Source organism: Pseudorca crassidens, chromosome 14, assembly GCF_039906515.1.
Source record: "Pseudorca crassidens isolate mPseCra1 chromosome 14, mPseCra1.hap1, whole genome shotgun sequence".
In the NCBI taxonomy this organism is placed as follows: domain Eukaryota; kingdom Metazoa; phylum Chordata; class Mammalia; order Artiodactyla; family Delphinidae; genus Pseudorca; species Pseudorca crassidens.
Window position 1 is genome coordinate 13,747,022 of NC_090309.1, and position 18,650 is coordinate 13,765,671.

At 42.0% G+C, this 18,650-nt stretch overlaps 1 protein-coding gene across 4 annotated transcripts in view; it reads right to left on the reverse strand.

Annotated features, from left to right (window-relative positions):
• Window positions 1-18,650, reverse strand: part of RMND5A (required for meiotic nuclear division 5 homolog A) — a 77,038-nt gene that overhangs the window by 15,082 nt on the left and 43,306 nt on the right. For 2 of the 4 annotated variants that reach the window (XM_067704444.1, XM_067704445.1), the window contains exons 5-9: window positions 12,971-13,137; window positions 12,119-12,284; window positions 9,019-9,121; window positions 6,872-7,026; window positions 916-5,594 (exon numbers count right to left, since the gene is read on the reverse strand). In XM_067704444.1, coding sequence (XP_067560545.1) covers window positions 5,531-5,594; window positions 6,872-7,026; window positions 9,019-9,121; window positions 12,119-12,284; window positions 12,971-13,137 — 655 coding nt within the window. In that variant the 3' untranslated portion in view covers window positions 916-5,530. Of the gene's footprint in view, window positions 1-915; window positions 5,595-6,871; window positions 7,027-9,018; window positions 9,122-9,367; window positions 9,910-12,118; window positions 12,285-12,970; window positions 13,138-18,650 lie in introns of those variants that run through there. The other 2 variants (XM_067704446.1, XM_067704447.1) reach the window with 2 other exon arrangements.

An 18,650-nucleotide genomic window follows, 5' to 3' on the forward strand; every position in this document is an offset into this window, starting at 1 on the left:
TTACATTTGCTAGCGTGGAAGGCTCACGGGAGCGTAACACCCCACTGCAAGGAAAAGGTTTTTGGAAAAAGAAAAAATACTTTCTATCATACATACTGACAGAAGATTTCAGTGAAGCTTTGTGACTGGATCATTACACTATCGTCCCTTAATGCAAGGCTGGCTGGCTTGCCTAACCACCCATCCATCTATCCATCCATCCATGCACGCACGCATCCATTCATGCCGGACCTCGCGGCTTCTTGGCCCTCAGGCTTGAAAGCGCAGAATCCTGACCACTGGACCGCCAGGGAATTCCCAATGCAAGGCTTTTTTAAACAGTGGATCCCGACCCCTTAGAGAGTCATGAAATCAATTGTTTTGACGAGCATTAACCAAATAATAAAAAATATCAGAGCGCACCACACATAAGCATTAAATATATAGTTCTGATGAGTCTCTCTCTCTGAGAAAATACACAGAAGCAGCACAAATAGATCCTTGGTCTCTACCACCTTAGTGTGTCACGGTGATGACGAGACCATTCGTCCTCTGTTCCTCCTCGGCAAAGCTGGGTGTTCACGCCCCACTCCACCAGCAGCCTGGGCAGAGCTGTTTCCGGGCCCCTCTTCCCGGTCACACGCTATTCACTCGGTCAGAGGGTCCCAGGCAACCACAGGATGAGTATGAGGGGCAGGAACCTGTAAACATTAACCCGATTCCCCCCTTAGAAACTGGGGACAGTGCCCAGCCTCCTCCTCTTCTCACACTGCCGGTGGCCCAGAAACAGGATGAGATGGTGACAAAGATATCTGCTCAAATTCTTTACATGCAGACCCTCAGCAAATACAGACAGCGATGTTCTCTTACCTCCATACTCCCTCCCTCCTACCTCTGGCACCTGTCACATTTATACAGACTGGTTCCACAAAACACTTTTCAAATGTGCATTTCTTTTTAATTTTTAAAAATATACACAGGAGAAGCCATGTGTTTTACATAGGAATACACACATTAACAAAGCATTTCTTATAGTTTTCCAAAACTCTATTATATCAGTCTGAAATTTATAAATTAAATATATCAGAACCTTTTAAGTTAAAATGATATCCCTGAAACTACTGGATATGCTAGACTTTTCTCAAGATCAAATGAACAGAGAATGTGAATATGGTTTGTGTTAAATAAGGTTTATTGTTAGCTTTATTGCCTATAGTCTATAAGATGCAACTTTATTGTGCCTTTGCAAACAGGATACATTTCTTAAAAAAACTGATCAAAATTTTCCATACATATAGCTCTATATGATAGATTACAGTGCAACACTATTGTTACATAATTATAGAAATACTGTAGAACCCAAGAGCACAGGGTAAGCAAAAGAAATACAATCCTGAGCCATCTGAACAAGATGATTTGATGAATCCTTTTAGTATAAGTCTAGAAAACATGGAGGAGGGCAAAAAAATACATGCACACTGCAGTCAGGAGCAAAATACATTAAATACCTGTTCCTTGCTAGACACAGGTGGGGGTAATGGTGAATTTCAGACACATGCACACTCATTCACGCTCCCATTTTCTTCTCTTAGCTTCCCTCCCATCCCCGATACATTCACTCCCACCCCTTCCCCAAAGAAAAGATCAGGCACTAAGTCCTCGTGAGCCCCACATCTGCCTTGCTGGAGAACATTAAAATAAGAGTGTAGGTCATCACCCATAACGTGAAACAAAGCATGTGCTATAAGCCAGTTCCAGCTGCTTCTGCCTCTTTGGAAGTAAGTGAAGCATATGCTCACTACAGTATCAAACTGTAGAGGGAAATGTCTTGAAAACGAAACTGTTTTCTCTCCCTACGTCTTGAAGTAGAATCAACAGCGGAAAAACTCGCCCTAAAACTAATTGCCTCATCTGCTATTAAAATACATTTGTCATTCCATTTTTGGTATCTATTCAATTATCGTTAAGAACAGTTCATGAAGTTTGTACCTGCTTATGGTAAACACCACCGTGCTACATAAAACCTGCCACAGCTGGACAGGCTTACGAAGCACCAAACCTTCTGTTGTGTTCCTTGCTAACATCCCCCCAAGACCAGAGCATTCTAGTGTTACCAAAGACAATGTACGAAGAGTTAAGTAATTAAAGGTATTTGGTTTGTGTCTTCACCTTACACATCCTAGTGTTGAAATTAACCGAACATGCCTCCATGCCTTCCCTGAAAATAACCTGAGTCAGCTGACTAAGTAGACTGGCCAGCCTGACTGTCAATCCACTTAATCAGAGGTTGAGCTGGAAAACCAGAGGGCTAATGTCTACCAGCAGCTTGTCTTGTGCAGATAAACCAAAGTTCCTGGTTTTTGCAGTATCTACTGTCCCAAAGGCTGAAACCACCGAGGTGGAAAATAACTCACAGCGTAAAACATACTGAACTTAAACTGCATAACCTGTGGGACTACCTGGAGAGAAAAAAGGATCCTCGTTCCCCCACAAAATGTGGCGTGGGGTTTAGTGTCTCTGTATACATCAGCTGCTACACAAAAGTCAAAACAAAAGATTTACTTCATAATCTCCTTAGTTTCAATCAAAGGCTCATTCACCCACAAAATACTCACACACCCTATGAATATGAGGTGGCTCTTTTCTTCAAAATTTTAAAAATCAAGAGGCACCAATACCCGTTCATTTATGTATTAGAAGTATCTTATCATCACCACTAAAGCAACAGAAATGGCATTTGTGATGATCACACAAAGGAGAAGAAAAGATCAAAAGACAACCTTAGCCACTGCACTTCAGATGGTACTTGAAAGCACAGATGCTCTACATCAGAATCTAAGAATCTGATAAGGTTTTACTGGTTTAGCATAGTCCCATGGCCTCTGTCCATGACTGGTAAATGGAAATGGTTTCCTAAAGAAATTTAAGAAACCACTCTGAAATTCTGTTTTCAATGGACGTAACTAGTCTGACTGTAAAAACCTTGGCTCTTTTTCACGACCTTTTGCAGGAGGAAGCAGAGAGCGACGAAGCGCATCCTCCCGCACTGCTGACTGACGGCCTCAGTAATGACATGGTCCTGACACCATTGGTGAAGGTGTTTCTAGAGCAGAAAGGACAGCACGTTGTATTTCAGCATCTTTGGTTAAGGTCTGGCCTCTTCAAATCCACCTCTCTCCTTCACATTTAGTCACCAGTGAATTTGAAGTCCATGCATTCAATTAAAGAAGGTTAGAAGACATCATTTGCACGTTAAATTGTCAGATCAATAGAGTTTCAAATTTTTGGCCCTAACCCTGCCCAGTGGGACCACAAGGACCTCGCACAGGAAGCTGTAAAATCCTCCATTAAAGCATATTCTTTCTAAAGTTTCATGAGCTGCACAGAAAACTGTCGACAGGATTTCCAACACGGGGAGAGGGACAAAGCAGAGCTCTCTCCTGATTTTCTCCTTGAAACTGGCCTGAGCCAGCTGTGTGAAGTGTCTGGCCGCCAATAGACATTTACCACCAGCCTCTGGAGCAATGTCTGTATTGTCCCAACCTTATGTAAAGCCTAAATGTCGTGCAGGTATTTGAGGTGGAAAGGTGAGAGTAAGTTGTAACTAAAACTAAAACTACATCTGGCCTAGTGAGAAAAAGGTAAAAAAAAAAAAGACACTCTGGGTTTCATTCAAAGGAAAAAATACATAATAAAGCAATTTTACATCCTCGGCCAGAGTGTCGCCTGGAGTTCTCTACCTTCTCCTGGAGTCCAGGGAGCTTCTCTCTGCTCCCTTCCTTCACTGTGTTAGTGGACAGAGGGTGCCAACAGGAAAGCCATGAGGCTGAGCCGGAGGCTGGGCACGGCGAGCGGCTCGGCAGGCCAATCGATCCCTGGCTAAGCCCCCCAGCACACAGTACCTCCTGCCATCAGCCTGATCACACACAGCAATCAAGCAGTACCCCTTTCCTTTACAAACAAATCCCCGTTCCCTCAGGTGAACGTTTCAGGATAAACCAGCCAGGCTAGGATACACTACAGCAAATGCTGCCCGTTTCCAATTAACTTAGCACCAAATCTGGGATCTCCCTCCCCCGCAAACGAAGTCAATCTGCAGTTTAAAATGTGAAGCGTCACGTTTCTCTTTGCTTCTGTGTTTTCTTCTTTCTTCATTTTCTCATGAAAGTTTTCCTCTATTGGTATTCGGTTCCATGTCAGACGACACAGAGTTGCAAAGTATTTGGTGATTTGACGTCCTTCTCAAAATGAAGTAACTTCATGGGTTTAAGTCAGAATTATGTCCACAGAAGTCTTTTCCACGTAGTTCAGCATCCAGAGAAAGACTCTTACGCATGGCTATTTCTGGACAGTGCATTAAATGAAGATACCTCACAAGAGAAAAGATCATTATCTGTATCCATGAGAATAATATACAGATTCACAGTCAGTGAGATGATATGCTTTGCAGAAGAGAGGCATTGAACAGTATACTATTCAAATATAAAAACAGCAATGAACATATTCTGCACTACAGAAAATCTGTTAGCTTCTAAGTTTAAGGGTTGAAAGTGATGAGTCTGGTAACTGCATTTTAGGACCGGAACATGCTTCTTCCCCTCCAGATACACAATGTTTGATGCTGGTGCACATATATATATACACACACACATATATATATATATACATACACGCAACACTGTGCCTGCAATGATATACAAACGCAATATAAACAGCCAAGTCCTGAAAGCAGATTTGACAGAAGAGGGCTACCAAGACCAAGAGAGCAAATATCAACTTAAGAATACTTCTAACGTCACAATTTTGTTTTATTGAACACTCTTTTAAAACAAGCACCTCTTGGCAATAAAAGCAAAGAAACAATAGTACTGCTTCCACTCTGTTCTAGTGGAAGACTGCTCACACCAACCTGCTAATAAACTGGTGATGGAATTTTATAACAGGCAGCCTGCTGGGGCTACAAGCAGACCTCAGATGCAGGTCTGCTGACTACTTGGTGAGAGCTGGAGCAGAGGAAAACATCAAAAAGCAAATTTGGAATCTATCACAGCTCTCTTCCTTAAGCAAAATAACCCCTGCAAATTAGTTTCATAACCACAATTCAGTTTTTCAAACTTTTTCTGAAGAATTTTCATTTAACTATGTACACATAACAGGAAATAAAACTTTTTCACAAACATTCTCAAGGCTTACAGTTATCAGGAGAATGACAAAAGTAAAAGCAGGAGAGATATTAAACACATGGCAGGAAGGTAAATTTCTGTTTCTGCTCTTAAAAAGTAAAAAAATCACCATATAATTAAGTACAAAAACCTGCATTGAATGACAACTGCTGGTGTATTTACTTGATCAGAAATGAAGACCAAGAATATAATAAAGCCCTATGATAATATTCATCTGGAGCACTCCCCTCAGTGTGTACACACTAAAATGTTGGCAAAGTTTCCGGAGCATTAGCTTATATAAACATGGGAGTCCTTGGTTAGCTGCATTAAATGGAACGTTCTCTCGATTCAGTTTCACTTACAAATTGCAAACTAAAGTTATTTCTTCAGAAAAATATCTGTTTGGCATCCCCTGGACTTTGTTCCATTGGACAATATGGACATTTTAATCTAAAGACAAGAAAGAAAACATTAAATCAAGGAACAGGATCAGTACTGAGCATTCAATTTTTATCTAGTTATAGAGTCTTTAACAATTACACACACACACACACACACACACACACACACGTCTGTGTTTTCTTTTGAGGATTAACTGTGCTTTCCCTTAATGTAACAGCCAAGCTTTGAAGGGTCACAAAGAAACACCATCCAAGCCAGACGCTAAACTCCAAGGCTCTTCTTCAGTGGAAATCAGTGAAAACTATTTTGAAAACAAAGACAACTGTTCTGAAAATTGCTTTCGGGGTTTCAGAAGTAAATCCAATTTTTCTTCTCCAAGGTTTAGCTTATACCTATCTCAAAATGACTTTCAGAGGTACTGGTGTCACAATCCACTCACATGCAGCAACCCTGATGCCAGCTGCTAAGCCTACAAGGCATGCAGCCTACCCAGAGCCGCCTATGTGCCCTGGCGTGGCACACAATACCCTGCAGTGGCACGTGAAACCAGCATGGTCTGAACCAAGACCAAGCTCTGGCTTCAAGTCACCACCTACCTGCACTCCCAGGGTTTCTGGGAAGAACATGAACTGCTCCAGAGCCTTCTCTTAAAAGAAAGACTTCACCATAATGGGTCTGAAATGAACTCCAATGAGAAATTTTCGAGCTGCCTTAGCTAGAAATAGGGTTTTGAGACTGTATTTTTAAGTTTGGGTTCATTATGTATAGAAATTATAAATGTATATACCTGTTGAATTACAATTCTACAAATTTATAAATCACATATAGATATGGTAATTCACTTTATAGTAACAAAAGTTAAATGTTCATCATCAGGGAGCCGGTTAAATAAATCATCACATTTCCATATGACAGAATAATCTACAGCTTTAAAAAAGAACGAGGGCTCTTTCTACACCAGAAAAAAATCTCCAAGATGTATCACTAAGTGAAAAAAAGCAAAGTTCAGAACAGTGTATAGTATGCTACCATTTGTGTAAAAGGGAGGGGAAGGGCTGGGATGACAATGTACCACCCACCCAAAAAGTTAAGAGTTAAAGATCACGGTTATAAATCTAATCAATAAATTCACGAACAAAGACTAATAAAGCCTGAGAAAAGATACCACCCACTAAACTAAATAAGTAGTTAAGAAATCTATTTCTTTCTAAATTCTAGCTACATTTATTTATCCTTGTTACTTATCTTCCCACTAAGTTCCAAAAGAGTATTTGTTTCTCTTTTGTTTTTTTTTTTTACTGACACTGAAAAAGTCAGACACTTACTTGCTACCATTAAACATTTTATTCAGGGCATCTCTTGATATAATGTGACCACAGACCAATTTCATGGGTGGATTGTTATCTGTGGTTTGCTGACGAAGAATAGGACAGGCAAATATTGAGTGATACCAGCACTTTTTACCAAGGTCCACTTCAATCTGTTTTTAAAAAAAGGTAAAAGGCTCAAGTTATATTACAGAAAACCATCCACATGTCAGTACGTACTCTGCAGCAAAGAACATTTATCAAACCTACTCATCTGAAGGTAACTTTTTAGAGCACTCTTCTAAACTAACCAAAGATGGACAGTCTTTGGGATTCAAAGTATTACCTCACAATTCTAAATTATTTTTAACACTACGTATCAAACCAAATTCTGCTGCCTGAGAGCAAGAGTCAAAGGCAAGGCAACACTCTAGAAGTCAAATGCTCTTGAAAATCCATCAGCAAATATCGAAGAGTAAACCCGCGAGACTCCTGACCGGTTTTACAGCACCCTTAGCTAGGTGATACAATTCAGCGCGATAATTCCTTTAAAGGCAGACTAAACATTGTTTACTGCTGTGTGGGCTTCAGATCCAGATCTTTTCCATGTTTTATGTGTAACTGTCCAGAGAAACTACCTGAAACAAGGGCTTTAAATTAAAGTTCAGCGGGAGAATTCACAACCCATCCATCTGAGCTCACAGCACTTGTATCAGCTCTCTCTCTTTGCAGTGAACAAAACAAAAGCTATGAAACCACCTTAGCATAGTGGTTAGCACAGCACAGAGGCTCCACAAACATGAGTTCTTACTGTTTTCTTTCCTTTTAAACCTAAAATGGCTGTAGCAACATAATAGTCTATTGCTCAGATTCTTTCAAGAAAGGTGGCAAAGTGTAACAATAATCCTGAGAAAAAATGACCAGATCATCCCCCCCCACCGCCCTCCCCGCAACTGTTTTATCACCCTGACACACAGGCTTTGGGTGAATTCAGATTTCAGTGTGCTTTGCTCTAGTGCGCAAGTGTCAAAGATACTGACAATACACCTGGGAAACTGCCAGGTTCTTGCAGGCACCTGCCTCAGCAAAGCGAGTGAAGACTCAAGTTCGTTTCACTTGCTCAGATGAGCAGCAGCCATGCAGGGTCCTGCTCGTGTCCCGACCACGCTCAGGACTGGCAGTGCACCTGCGCCTTTAATCAGGACAGATCTCTGAGAAGCTGGGGCAACCAACCGACAGTTACCAGCTGGAAGAACAGGGTAATTGCAGATAAACCTGCGCACAGGGGTGGCAGAAAAAAAGCAAAAAGCCAAATGCATATTTTGGCCCTTTAGGATCTGTGACCAAGTCAAGACAGGAATGGTAATTCCCGTCAAAGTTTCAGTGCCTACTGTCAGAGGCCTGATGGAAACATACACACACGATGACCTTTGTTACTGCTCCATGTCATAACTACTACGGCAACAAAACCTGACTACCTACTATGTGTCCTATATTATTCTAAGCATCCCTCTGTTACCTCCAGCCTTTAATAGCCCTATAAAGAGAAGGACGGTCCCCATTTCAGAGACGGACAAACTACTGCTTTGAGAAGTTACAGAGCTGGCAAGTGACTGGAGCAGATATTTAAAACCATGGCCCAGTCCATGACAACGGTGGACACACAGCACGGGAGGGCCACTGATGACCGCAGATATCACTGCGACGACCTTTAACAGCTATACACTTATTTTAATTGGTATTAGAAAAATATAACCAGCACAAGCCCATGATCTCATAAATATCAATGTTCCAGACAAAACTAAATCAAGTGGACTCCCTGCTTTCATATTTTAAAAAGCTCACAGTACGAGTGGTTTAGCACCTGCACTTAGAACATACCACACGCTACAGTATATCCACCCTCCCCACTTCTGATGCTTTCCTTCATTAGCTGTCACTGCCACTCTAAGTCAAAATGGCAAGAAAGATCTTCTAGCGCCTCCAAAATGTACTAGCTCCCCACTTCTACTGTTTAGTCATGTCTACATACACATAAAAGATCCCCTGTCAAAAGGCTACAGTAATGTTCCCTGACTAAAAGGCAAGACAGGCATTTAAAATCCTTAACATCCACGTTCTTCTAATGACACGAGAGGTAATAACTAACAGAAAATGGCACTCACAGGTAATTCATCTTTCTGGTTCCAAACTCCAGTGCACTGCCTCTGTTCGATCACAGCTTTGATATTAATTAAAGCTGGCAGTGCCACACAACCTGCTGAGAAACTGGGAAGGCAGAAGAGGAAATGTTAATGCCAGGCCAGGTGTCAGAAAGCTTGGTCCTAGGAAACGTCAACTCCTCCAGACTCCGTGCTATGTGCAGAGGACCCTGGCCATTGGATTCAAAGCATTACAAAGCCCCCTATTTTGCGTGCGTGCACGCACACACACAGTCTTAGTTTACAAAACCACCAGATTTAATAAGCTCTGCCTACCAGTCATTAATGGCATTCTTTTTTTTTTTAAATTATTTTATTTTATTTTATTTTTGGCTGCATTGGGTCTTTGTTGCTGTGCGTGGGCTTTCTCTAGTTGGGGCGAGCAGGGGCTACTCTTCATTGCAGTGGCTGGGCTTCTCACTGCAGTGGCTTCTCTTGTTGCGGAGCACGGGCTCTAGGCACGCAGGCTTCAGTAGTTGTGGCACGTGGGCTTCAGTAGTTGTGGCTCGCGAGCTCTAGAGTGCAGGCTCAGTAGTTGTGGTGCACAGGCTTAGTTGCTCCGTGGCGTGTGGCATCTTCCTGGACCAGGGCTTGAACCCGTGTCCCCTGCGTTGGCAGGCGGATTCTCAACTACTGTGCCACCAGGGAAGTCCATTAATGGCATTCTTAACATTAATGACACTCTGAAACATTTTCTTTCACAGTTCCTTCCAGACCCAGATCACCCCTGTACAGGGCAGAAGCACCTTTCTCATCTAGAAGTGCTGGCGGTCAGCTCTCCACTGAGTCCCCTTCAGGACTGTCCTCATTTGGAGAAAGCGACCTGACCAGGGACACGTTCGATGACTGCTCCACCTGAGGATACAAAAGTTGCACCAATTTGGGACAACTCCACAGGCCACTGCAGCTCCAGAGCTCCGCAGGGGTGGACTGAGGCCTCTGGTGAGACTGGATCACAGTCCAGCTTCTCCCTCTGCCTGACCCTGCTGCTTTCATTCCCCACAGGAGCTGATCCCAGCACGCTTCCTGCACGTGAGTCTCCGCTCATTTCAGAGTCTGTCCCAGAGAACCAGACCTGCAGCCCCACCACACCTTACACTTAACTGCACGAGTCTGTCTCCCCCGTTCAGGTGGAGCCCCTGTGGAATGCAGGCTGCGCCTTATTCATCTCTGTGTCCCACACAATGCCTGGCACGTAGCAGGGATTCAAAACACTGGAGGAGCCAAATAAATAGAAGAGCTAAAAAGGTTCTTTTTTTTTTTTTTGGTTGCACAGCAAGGCACATGTAGGATCTTAGCTCCCCGACCAGGGATCGAACCTGCGCCCCCTGCAGTGGAAGCAGAGTCCTAACCACTGGACCGCCAGGGAAGTCCCCAAAAAGTTATTTCTTAAAACTGGTTCTTAAGCCTTTTGGATCTCAGGACCCCTTTACCGGCTTAAACATTAAGGATCTCAAAGAGCATTTAATTTTGTGGGTTATACCTATCATTATTTATTGTATTAGAAATTAAAACTGAGAATTAAAATATTGATTAATTCACTTAAAAATAAAAAACATGTTATAAATAACAGTCTCACAAAAAATAACTGTATTTTCCAAACCAAAAATAAACCTGTGAGAAGAGCAGCATTGTTTTACGTTTTTACAAATCTTTCTAATGTCTGGCTTAACAGAAGACAGCTGGATTCTTACGACTTCCTCTGCATTCAATCTGTTGCAATGTATTCTTTTGGTTGAAGTAAGTGAAAGAAATCTAGCCTCGCACAGATGTGTAGCACTTACACCACCTTTTCAGGTAACCGTGGATAGTCTTCTTTAATGCCACACCAAAATTCAACAAATAGTAGTTTTGTTTTGTTTTGAATTTAGCTGCCCCGGGTCTTTGGTTGCAGCACACGGGATCTTCAGTTGTAGCATGTGGAATCTTTAGTTGTGGCATGCGGGATCTAGTTCCCTGACCAGGGATTGAACCCAGCCCCCGCTCCCCCCGCTGCATTGGGAGCATGGAGTCTTAACCGCTGGACCACCAGGGAAGTCCCAACAAGTACTAGTTTTTTTAAATGTTGGTTGGAAAGTGGAATGTGAATCCTTGCCATTGTACTTTTCGTACCCTGCTCCACTAAAACCCAATGGTCTCAGACTCTGAATGAATCTTTTACTCATGCATGATTTTGTGAGATCTTACTGATCTTCCAAGTGTTAGCACATTTCATTATGTAATATCAAAAAATTCAAATTCATTATTATTACCACCAATCTCATCAGAAATGTCTTTAAGCATTGGGGAACTGTAAAGCTTACAGTGGTCGGTTCAAGTTTTCCCAACTTTCTATTTTAGCTTACAATCTTGAATTTTACCACTGGAGCAAAAGATACCACCAGTTGCTTTCCCTGATGCGACAAGCTTACTTCATTCATCTGAATAAATATCTCCTAAAAACCTGAGTCTGAGTAACTACAGTCTGTCTTCTAAGATGTAAAAGTAAAAACTGTGTTCAAGTGAAAACTGTGTTCCAGGAAAAAAGCAACTAGTTTTTAGCTCATAACTCAAACATTATACAGATGCTTTTTCTTGAGACAATCATCATACTGTCTCATGATTTGGCATGAGCTAAAGTGCTTTATCTGAGCTTCCTATTTGGGCACACAGAATGTTAAAAAGATGTATATTCAAAGGTCGAAATTTAATAAAGTGAGTGACTTTTAACGTTTTGTCAAGAACAGTCTTAAGTAAAATTAAAATATCTGCAAGTGTGTGGTGGATGAGGAATACAGCCAGTCCTTGTGGGGTTTGGGACCACTGCCCCGATCTGTGCTAAGGCTGGAGCAGTTTACCCCACAACGTGAACACAGTGGAAAAGGCTCTCAGAGACCCCCCAAAGGATCACAGACCACACTTAGAACTAGGTCACTGCCAATTGTGACGATCTCTTGAAATACCAACTGTACTCTTCTTCAGAAAGACACGTGTTCTCTCAGCTTTAAACGTCAAGAACTAGACAACAAATTAAGCAGAACTAACCAATGGAACGCAGATTTCAATAACAGGACAATTTCCATACCTGACACTGAGCGGGGACTCCACGGAGAGCCCCAGGAGGGCACAGGCATCCCGTGTAAAGATGTCACAGATGTCAGCCCACTGGTTTGCGTCAAGCAGGTGAACATATGGTGAGTTCTCAATCCCTTGTCTCAGGTACACGAGGCTTCCCATCAAAACCTGAATGTCTAAACAAAAGCAGAAGCAATTTGGAGGTGTGATGATCACACCTGAAACAGAGCTGTCAGGCAATACATTGAAAAAGGCAAGAATTCCCCCAGCTGACATGGCATAAAATAACTTACTGACAATGTCTTTTAAAATTCTGGTACTTAAGCTTGGTTTCTATTAAAGAAACAGCACAGAGAAAAAGAAGAAGAAAAGGGACGCACTAAATACTGAACTTATAATTTATACACAGCATAGTATAATTACCATTATCTACAGAAGTAATAATAATGTCATAAATGGGGTCATCACATATCTTTGGCTGTAAAACTAGTCAGTCCCTCTACACTGACACCTGGGAGTAACTGCTGCTGCCCTGTTGCACCTTCAGACACTCTGTCGTGGCCATAACAGCAGTACGGTGGGGGGATGCAAGGGCATACTTTACGTTTTCTCTGTCTCCTCTTAGGTTAATGTAGAATCCCCCAAAATGCCATGTCTCTCTCTGACTTTTCAACTAAGAGGCTTTAATGCTTTACTTTTGTTCTAGAGCCAGCCAAGAAGCTTTGTTTAGTAAGTGATTTATCATCTACAATTGTTTCAGTTTATTAGCAAATGTGTATTAGATCTAGTTAAGATAAACTTAAATTCCAGTGGCGGCCATGGTCCTGTTCCAACCATTAAAAACAGCTGACGCTAGACTCACCTTTTTGATGATTCAGGGCAAATGGCTGAAAATTTTTCGCATATTGTAATGCCTCTCGTTGATTTGTAGTTCCACCCATTAACAAGCTAATAAAATAGAGCCTGTGCAGCTTAAATTCCAAGGAGCTGTTCTGGGCTATGAGCATTTCTCGGTTTGATACCGCCCATCTAAAGAAAAAGCAAAAAAGATTTTTTTTTTTTCAAAAAAGATTTTTAACAGTAATTAAGAGCACGAGCATGTGTGTTAAAAATGGTTTCAAACACCTAACACCAAAAAATGGGTTTAGTCTGCCATCTCGTGGAAGTCAGTGGTAACATCAAGCCCTAGGCCCAGAGACTTTCGTAAAGAAAGTAAACAAACTATACCTAAAGATGCTTTGCAGCCAGTGAAAGAAAGAAAACATATTAAGTTAGATGACAATTACATATTTAATAAGGTTTAACACCAAGACAAGACTGTCTCTGACATATCTGGAACTGTACCAGGCCACACTATGAAGCAGGTGTCAGCCATGAGATTGACTACTGACTGCCTAGATCCACTACTCTTTTCCTGTTAAACTGGCATGTTATAAATGAAACACAAGATGCTGAAGGGGAACATCTATGTTTAAACTTTCACTGGTGCAAGATCTGGTGCCATACGTGCTTTGAGATTAAAAACAGTAATCATAAGTATTTACCCTCAAGATGCTTTCAGTCTAATCAGGCAGATAAAGCTGTGTAAATAACATACAGTGTCAACACACAGCACCAAAAAGATTTGTACAAACAGTGCTAATGAGGGAAAGAACAACATGCAGTTTTGAATCATCCAAAGTACAGTGACGCAGGCCTCTAGAGTACAAACAGTTGGGGCTTCCCTGGTGGCGCAGTGGTTGAGAGTCCGCCTGCCGATGCAGGGGACACGGGTTCGTGCCCCAGTCTGGGAAGATCCCACATGCCGCGGAGCGGCTGGGCCCGTGAGCCATGGCCGCTGAGCCTGCGCGTCAAGAGCCTGTGCTCCGCAACGGGAGAGGCCACAGCAGTGAGAGGCCCGCGTACCGCAAAAAAAAAAAAAAAATTAAAAAATAATAATAATAGAGTACAAACAGTTGGAATAACCTTGAGCTGGGACTACCAGTTAAAGGTGAGCACTAAAGCAGAAAAGCATTATCAGACAGCTGTTAAAATCAGATTTGCAAGCAAGTGGTAAGAAACACTGCTTCACTTCTTTAAACATATTAAGATGTAGAAGGTGTCAGTATCATTCTTCTTTAATCTGATCTTTAGTTGGACTAATATTCCCCACCTAACCCGATTCACTAAGGACCCTCAGAATCTGAACTACTGGGTACGAATATAAACACTGAGTTACTCCACAAACTACAAGAGTAAAATGCTTCAAGTTATTCATAATGAATCAGTTGACTGGGATTAGATTTCATGAAGCAGCACTTTCACTGGATCCTGTCCTTCCCAAAAAGGTCTGCACATGCATATGAATATTCGAATCAACTTGTTGATACATCCACGTCTTAGAGTCAAATCATGAAGCTTCTCTGACCTCAAAATCAATGTGAGTTTTAAAAATAATAATCACTTGGGCCTTGGAAATATTTGCTTAAATTTATTTAAGTAAGTCTTGGATCCTTACGTGGCACTAAGATTAATGCAGTCTGGCTGCAACACAAAGTCTGGAGACTTGGTGACACCAACCAGGTACCTCCAGCAGCTCTCTTTTATGAATGCCCAACACCAGCCGCCAGTATCAAAAGTACTGTGCATCTGCCCGTCTCCAGTCTGTCAGGTACCTTCCCGACTTCCAGATCCAAGCAAGCATATTTAAATCAGATCACTTACCAAAGTTTTTCCTACTCCATTCTAACTCATAAAAACATGAGTATGTTTTCCTACTACCAAGTAAAGAAAGGCAGTGAGCCTTTTCTTTTTTCAGTTTCTGATAATGAGGTATATATCCAAGCGTTTGCAAGAGTCAAAGAAGGGAACTAACAGAGAGTAACTACAAACTTTAGTAAACGATGAAGACCAACAGAAAAGGGCAAAGTCCTTAAGTGGGCAACTCACAAAGGAGGAAAAACTCTATTTTTATAGGCAAATGTTCACGATACAGTGTTAAAGGGGAGGAAAAGTTGTGATATATAGGAAAAAAAAAATTCTACTCGCCAAAATTTTTAACAGGAATGACTCTAGGAAAGTTGGATTCACACATCAACTGCTACAGTGTGGATTATGACTCACTGGAATAGGGCACCAGCTATTAGAGCAGCACCAGGGGGCTAAAAACACCCAGGAGGACACAGCGATGAACAGCAGCTAATAGCAGTCCAGATGACAGTGATTTTTAAGATAGAAGAATTTGGGCTTCCCTGGTGGCGCAGTGGTTGAGAGTCCGCCTGCCGATGCAGGGGACATGGGTTCGTGCCCTGGTCCGGGAAGATCCCACGTGCCGCAGAGCGGCTGGGCCCGTGAGCCATGGCCGCTGAGCCTGCGCTCCGCAACGGGAGAGGCCCGCGTACCGCAAAAAAAAAAGGAGAGTTTTCTATAATGAACATATATTACTTATTTTTATACTTAACTTTTTTTAGCTAATGTAAAACTAAACAAAATTTCTTAACTTTCTTTTTTCATCAAAGAGCTAATGGTGATTGCAAATTACTTTTGTTAAAAGTAATTCAGGCTATGAATTAGAAATTCAAGCTTTTCAAGCTATAGATATATATACCTCATTTTTAAACTTGGAGAGGCATTTAGACAATGTAATTCCTAATTTACACCTTGAATTTATTTTGACACACTTTCAAATTTTGCTATAGACAGGGCTACAAAATAATCAGGAAAAACTAGCATTGCTAATTGCTGTCCCCCTACAATATTCTTAGAAAAGTAGATACCGATTACAAAAAAGAGCTGCAGAGAGTGTAGGGAGAATGCAAAACCTAAATTCATAGAATACAAGTTTTCCCGTGTTTCTCAAGGGTCATGTTTCTTGTCATTCTATTCTGAAACACTGTATTATCTTCATTTAACTTCTGAATAGTATATTGAGCTTAAATCTCACAAGGCCAGGGATTAGAATAAACATTTCTAAATTCCTCCCTCTCTGGCAAAATGTCATTTTCTAAGCTAAGGCTGTTCTACCCCATTTTTAGCCCCGCAGACACGTAAAAGCACATTTAAGCGTTAGGGTGAAACGCTTGCTGATGCGGCCTCTCCCTCATCCCCAGGATTGTACCCGGGCCCCCATGTTTGTATTTTCTTGACCCTAATTCCTGGGCCACAGTTAACCAGCCAGGTGAGTATAGGTTTAACACTCTGTGTTGCCTCCTAACGAGAGAGTTCATCTATTTTGATATCCTTCATGATCACTTCATGGTCCCACATCTCTAGTTGTGTAAGTTCTTGATGGGGTTGTCTCTCTGGACAACCATCGTTAACACCTGCCTTACCTAATCTTTGGAATCTGGGTACGAATTTCACAGCAGCTTTCTTATCCACGCTAGCAGCCTCCCTAGACAGTTTAACGTTAGTCGATTCACGATGATTTCTGAAATGCTGAAACCATCCTTTATTGACAGTAAAGTCCTTCCTCAATCTCCTTTTTAAACTGTTTTCTTTCAATGAGGCAACTAATAACTTAAGCACTTTGGCCTGAAAGTTAGCCAAACTGATGGGAGGTGTTTTGGTTTGTTTCATTTGTTTTTACAAACAAAGTAGAAGTAAATGCGCCATCATTTAAATCACAAGCAGCTTTCTGTTCCCAGTGCGATTTAAATTAAAAGGTGTTGAAGCGACTTTAACCTTGGTTTTGACATTCATAGGACTTTTCAATATGCAGTGTACCATAGCTTCATGGAGGCCCAGGCCTTGTCCTAGCTTCACTTTGCTGTCATCATTTTCAAATCTTCCTCAAGGCATTCAGTTTCACTTCTAGCAATTCATCTTTGTGGACCAAGTCCCTCTTTCAATGATCCATTTCTGTAATGTGTCATGTGGGCTTATCAGCAGAGGCAAGGAAGCAATACAACCACACCTTTGCTGTCTGAGGGTGAAATGAATTGCACTGTGACCAATCACCAACAGACTGAAAAAGCAGTGAGGTGACCAGTCATGATCACGATGCACATGTGTTATTATGTATCTGTGGACTGAAGAGCTGGCAGAGAAGTTTTCATTTTATGCAATTACTCACAATACTTCATGGTGACTGAAATCTGAACTCTGTTGTTGGGGAACTGGTGTTATTTAACTAAACTGTGGTAAATGAAATTTGGGCACACTGGAATCGTGCAGAGAGAACTGTCCATCGGTTCAACAGAGAAAAGAAATAGGAGAGGAAAAACATAAGGCTCTCAGAGGCAGGAGGTTACTTTATAAAGGCAAAGACAGCCCAGAGTGATACAATGGAGAAAGAAGCTTGGGAACGGGGCCTGTCATCACCGAGATCTCTGCCCCGCCACTCTTGTTTCTAAGAGGGAAGGCTGGAAAACCAAGAGGTGGATGCCGACAGGCAGCACAGGGAAGGTGAAGAACACGGTGGATGGCCAACAGGGTAAATTAGAGGCATCTGCCATGTGGTATAAAGAATTAAAGGAGGGAAATAAGAGGCCTCTTCAGAACAGAATGGAGGCAGAGAGAGGTGCAGGCCAAGAAAAACATGCAAACAGATTCAGACAACCTGATGTAGCGATATGCAGCACCATCAACAGTGATGTGTCCAGGTGAATGAAAGCTGGTCCAGGTAGAGGACTTGTTCCTTCTATGAAATTAGAAGCCATGGTCCTATCTCCCAGTGCAGGTGCTAGTTACATTTTTACAATAGTACAATCAAACAAATTGAGTAGCTGAGAACGGAATTGAAAAATTCAAGGCCCAGGCTCAATGACCATATTTTCTACAAGTTCCCTACTCATCTCTCCATCCACAGAACTCGAGAGGTTCTTTATTTGAACCTCTCCCAGCTCTTCACACACAATCTACTTGGTAGGACAGTTTCTGGCCTCTTAAAGCAGGGGCTCTGCCTTGCTCAGCTCGGTGCCCCTTCTACTCTGCATGGGGTACAGTGATACAGGGCACAGGTTAATAGAGCCAAACATGCATGGCCCTTTAAATCCTGGCTCTGTGGGGTGAATCGGGGCAGTCTGTCACTTAATGCTCTCAAGCCTGTTTCCTTACTGTAAAGCGGGGGCAGCTCAGAGGGTTATGGGCATTAAATGAGGGCGCTCGTAGAAGCACTGAGCCGGGAGACTGGCACAGACAATAATAAGCTACTTAACATGAGTTTACTGAGGGGACAGGCTTAACGTTCTCCAAAGTCACTAGTAAGAAAATTACATTTAAAAGAGTTACTTGGGCATTTCCATGTAATACTCACTGCTGCTTTGATTTTTATAGAACCAACTCTGTGGGAATCAGCATGTACCAGTTAATCCCCTTCAAAATTTTTTGAAGTTGTCTTCGCTAGAAGTTCACACTGAATATTGGACTGTGTGATTCACTGAGCAGGAATAAGGGGTAGAACAGACCTTAATTAACCTGATAACAACAAATCCAAAACCAACAAAGCACACGGGACTGCAAAAGCGCAAAACTACAATCGGCACCAAAAACTGCATCCACTCGTCTACAAAGCACTAGAAGACATGTGACGGAAAGACAAAGAACAGTTAATAAGTGAACGG